The sequence below is a fragment of the Lycium barbarum genome, chromosome 8, assembly GCF_019175385.1.
Source record: "Lycium barbarum isolate Lr01 chromosome 8, ASM1917538v2, whole genome shotgun sequence".
In the NCBI taxonomy this organism is placed as follows: domain Eukaryota; kingdom Viridiplantae; phylum Streptophyta; class Magnoliopsida; order Solanales; family Solanaceae; genus Lycium; species Lycium barbarum.
In genome coordinates, this window is record NC_083344.1 from 7807390 (window position 1) to 7811408 (window position 4019).

At 35.9% G+C, this 4019-nt stretch overlaps 1 protein-coding gene across 1 annotated transcript; it reads left to right on the forward strand.

Annotated features, from left to right (window-relative positions):
• Positions 1-1390: 1390 nt before the first annotated feature.
• LOC132607647 (uncharacterized) lies at positions 1391-2942 on the forward strand. Its single transcript, XM_060321740.1, has 5 exons — positions 1391-1768; positions 1850-2029; positions 2246-2491; positions 2742-2792; positions 2922-2942. The coding sequence occupies exons 1-5, from the start codon at positions 1391-1393 to the stop codon at positions 2940-2942; spliced, it is 876 nt and encodes a 291-aa protein (XP_060177723.1).
• Positions 2943-4019: the final 1077 nt, after the last annotated feature.

A 4019-nucleotide genomic window follows, 5' to 3' on the forward strand; every position in this document is an offset into this window, starting at 1 on the left:
CCTCTTCCAAGTTTAAACCGAAATAAATGGGCAAGTCTTAGGGTTAGCTACTCCCTTAAGAATCATTCAAAATGAGATTAATTAAAGAAACAATAACTCACTTCATTAGGAATAAAATCATTCAACACATAAGCAAAACAAGAGATTCAATCCAAACTTAAACAATATATACTTCCATAAACAAGGTTCAAGTATTGATATGAAATACTACACACATAAATATTCAATACCAAACAAGAAATTGAAGAAAGGATTAAGAATATCTCATTAAAGTGCTTCCAATCTTCTCCTCCAATGTGTTGGTGTGAAACCCTAGCCTCCAAGGACTTGTGTTGAGCCAAAGATGTTTCATGTTTTGCCCTAATTTTCTATTTATATGAACTGGAATGGCAGAAGTCGTCAAATCCCAAGTTCTGGTCGAAAATTGCCGAAAAACCTTCAGTGCGATCGCGCCACGTCACTGCGCGATCGCGTGGAATTACTTCATTTATTTAGCGCGAACGCGTGAACAAGTAGCGCGATCGCACAGACTAACTGGCGCGCGTGACCGCGAACGCGTGAGATTACTGCGCGAACGCGCAGAGCAATATTTCGCCAATAATTTCCAGAACCTCCAGTTATTTCCAGTGATCAACGTTTTGTGCTCTGTTTCGCTTGTTTTCCACACATAGGCTCTAGGGACCTCGTATTACCTGAAACATGACAAAAACTACGTAAAATGACATAGACTTGCTTAAAAACAAGTAAAACTTATAGTTAAAAAGCATCGATTGTGGCGTAAAATCACGCCACATCACTTAGTAGGGGTAATTTTCTCCAAATTCTCTCATGGTATGCGAAAAAGTGTGTTAATATTCGTGATTATGTACTGGAACATGCTCCTCAAAATGATCAAATGACTTCTCCAATGATCCAGAAAGATATTGTGAGTACTTGTAAGATAGAAACAATTAAAGCTATTCTTGAGGAATTAAATGGTGACTACTTTTCTTCACTAGTTGATGTGTCATGCAAGAAGCAAATGGCTATTGTCTTATGATATATTGATAGAAATAGATTTGTGATGGAGAGGCTTCTTGACATTGTTCATGTTCAAGATACTAGTGCTTTATTTCTAAAGAGGGCAATTGTTAATTTACTTGCTTAACATTCCTTAAGTCTATCATATGTGCGTGGACAATGTTACGATGGGGCAAGCAATATGCAAGGTGAGATCAATGGCCTTAAAATGTTGATTAGGAAAGAAAGTAGATTGGCCCATTCCATTCATTGTTGTGCTCATCAACTTCAACTAACTTTTGTTGCGGTCTCGAAAAAATGTATTGAAGTGGGAAAACTTGTTGTATTGGTTTCAAATATTTTGAATGTATTGGGATCTTCTTTTAAGCGTATGGATGAATTTCGAGATTCTCAAAAAGAAAGAATTCAAGAGGCATTAGATTTGGGTGAGCTTACAACCGGTAGGGGCTTGAATCAAGAACTTGGTCTTTCAAGAGCTTGCGATACGCGTTGGGGATCTCATTTTAAATCTTTCAACAATTTTATTCTTATGTTTGGCTCTATTCTTAATGTTCTTGAATCACTTGTTCTTGATGCACAATTATTGGATGAAAGAGCCAAGGCAATGGGATATCTCGAAGCTAGTCGAACATATGAGGTTGCATTCATGTTGCATTTGATGAGTGATGTTTTAGCAATAACAAATGAGCTTAATAAATGCTTACAAAAAAAGGAGCAAGATTTGGCAAATGCCATGCTACTTGTTGAAGTAGCAAAAATAAGATTGCAAGTGTATAAGGATGAAGAATGAGATTCTCTTATTGTTAGGGTGTCTTTGTTTTGTATCAAGCATGACATTTTGGTACCTAACTTTGAGGAGCCATATGTTATCTCTTTAAGATCACAAAGGAGACTTGGTGACAATAAAGTCTCTTATCATTATCGTGTTGAGGTATTTTGCAATATTATTGGTTGGCAACTTCAAGAACTTAAAGATCGTTTTGGCGAAGCGACGATTGATTTGCTTCATGTAATTTCTTGTTTGAATCCAATTGACTTATTTTCAAGTTTTGACATCAAGAAAATAATGAAAATGGATAAATTATATCTTGATGACTTTAATGAATTCAATATGGGTCCTCTTGAGAATCAACTTGCAATAATATAAGTTATTGATGTTCGTGATGTTGATGAAAGGTTCTTCAATCTAAGAGGGCTTTATAAACTTTCAAAAAAATTAGTTCAGACAAAGAAGCATTCAAATTATCCTCTTGTATTTTGCTTAGTAAAATTTGCTTTGGTTCTGCCGGTTGCCACTGCATCCGTTGAAAGAGCTTTTTCAGCAATAAAGTTTATCAATAATGACTTGCGGAGTCAAATGAGTGATGATTTTTTTAGCGGTTGTTTGGTGCCTTATCTAGAAAAAGATGTATCTGATAATGTTTCTAATAATGCTATTATTAAGACATTTCAAGACATGAAACCTCGTAGAGTACAATTGTAAAACTCCATGGTTCTTGTGTAGTCTAACTTAGTTTCTTTGTTTTTGCTTCAAAAGCTCCCAAGCTTTTGCTTTTGTAATATGGAATCTTCAAGTTGCCTTTGTTAATGGAAACTTCTTACTTTGTTAGCTTTTGCTTAGTTTATTAGCCTTTATTATGGCATTGTATTGTAACTTGTGAAGCTATTAATTCTTTTGTTGTGATGGTTTACCCTTACTGAGTATGACCGATCTACTCCAGGTTATATGTGGTGAAAAAGCTATTATGGTGCTTTATTGTGTTGTGCTTGAGGTGAGTTTTTATGGTTTTTGTTCATGACATATTTGTAACTTGAAGTGTCACTTCTGCCTTCCGAATTGGATTGAATCTCTTGTTTTGAGTAGTGGTAGGCTGGTTACTAATGTTCTGAATCCTATGTAGGTTACTGATGTTGCGAATTAGATGCAATCTCTTGTTTTGGGTAACGTATGATTTCCCACTGGATGTTAGAGAAAAGCTAAGGCATCAATGGGGATCTGACTGGAAAGGTCAAGCACAGAAGCGGTAGGTGCATCTAAATCATCAAATTTGCAGTTAATCGATACATGAAATATATTGCTTTTGCAAGACTGGTACCTATAAAATGTCATTATCCTAAACAAATGTCTAAAGTTTACTCACTCTTGCCTACCTAATATACTTTAGTTCATATTTATCAATGTGCCTATAAAGTACTGCTAGCAACAATTAAAATTAAAACATGAGAAAGGTCATGTTCTAACTCATTGGTCATCTACACCTTGTGTAAATTAAACTAAGCCTGCCTATTATGTTCCTATTATGTTTCAGGTAGAGCTGCAGTTTGTATCTTCTTTATTGTTTCTCGTCGCATATCTGTCGGACTTTTATGTCGTGTCTAGTGCTTGGTTCTCCCTATTAGTTACACTGATTTTTTTGGGCTGCTTTACTTTGTTAGTTTTTACTTAGTTTCTGATGCTTTCAGATTGGAAAAAATAATTTATTTATTTTTGAAAATTCTACATGGATGATGAATATTGAACTTTGATGTGACCAGTTTTTTTATTCTTGATCCGACCCGCTCATTTGCCAACACTAGCGTTCTTATTTTATTTTTTGAACCCCCTGAATGGAAATCCTGCCTCCGACACTATTGGTAGGTTGACAAACCTGCTTGGGTATAGCAGGCTGTTTTCTTTGGTTGTTACCCTTTTTTTGACCTTTGTTATCAACATTTGGAGGGTTTGGTTTGTCATTTTGAACCAGCAAATTAAGGCTTGTCCTTTTAAACATCATCCTTTTTGTGGGTAGCTTTAGCATTGTTCTTGTCCTTTTGTGCCTGTAAAGTCTTCTTTTGAGCATCTTCTTTCTTATTAGTAGGTTTAGGGGCACCTTTGTCTGTAGCTTGATCCCGTTGGGTTTTTTTCGTGACGACCCTGCACCTTGCTTGATTCAGCGGCCTTCTCTTTACCCTTTCCTTTGTTCTTTTCGGTGTGAGAGCACTCTTGTATTGTGTGACTT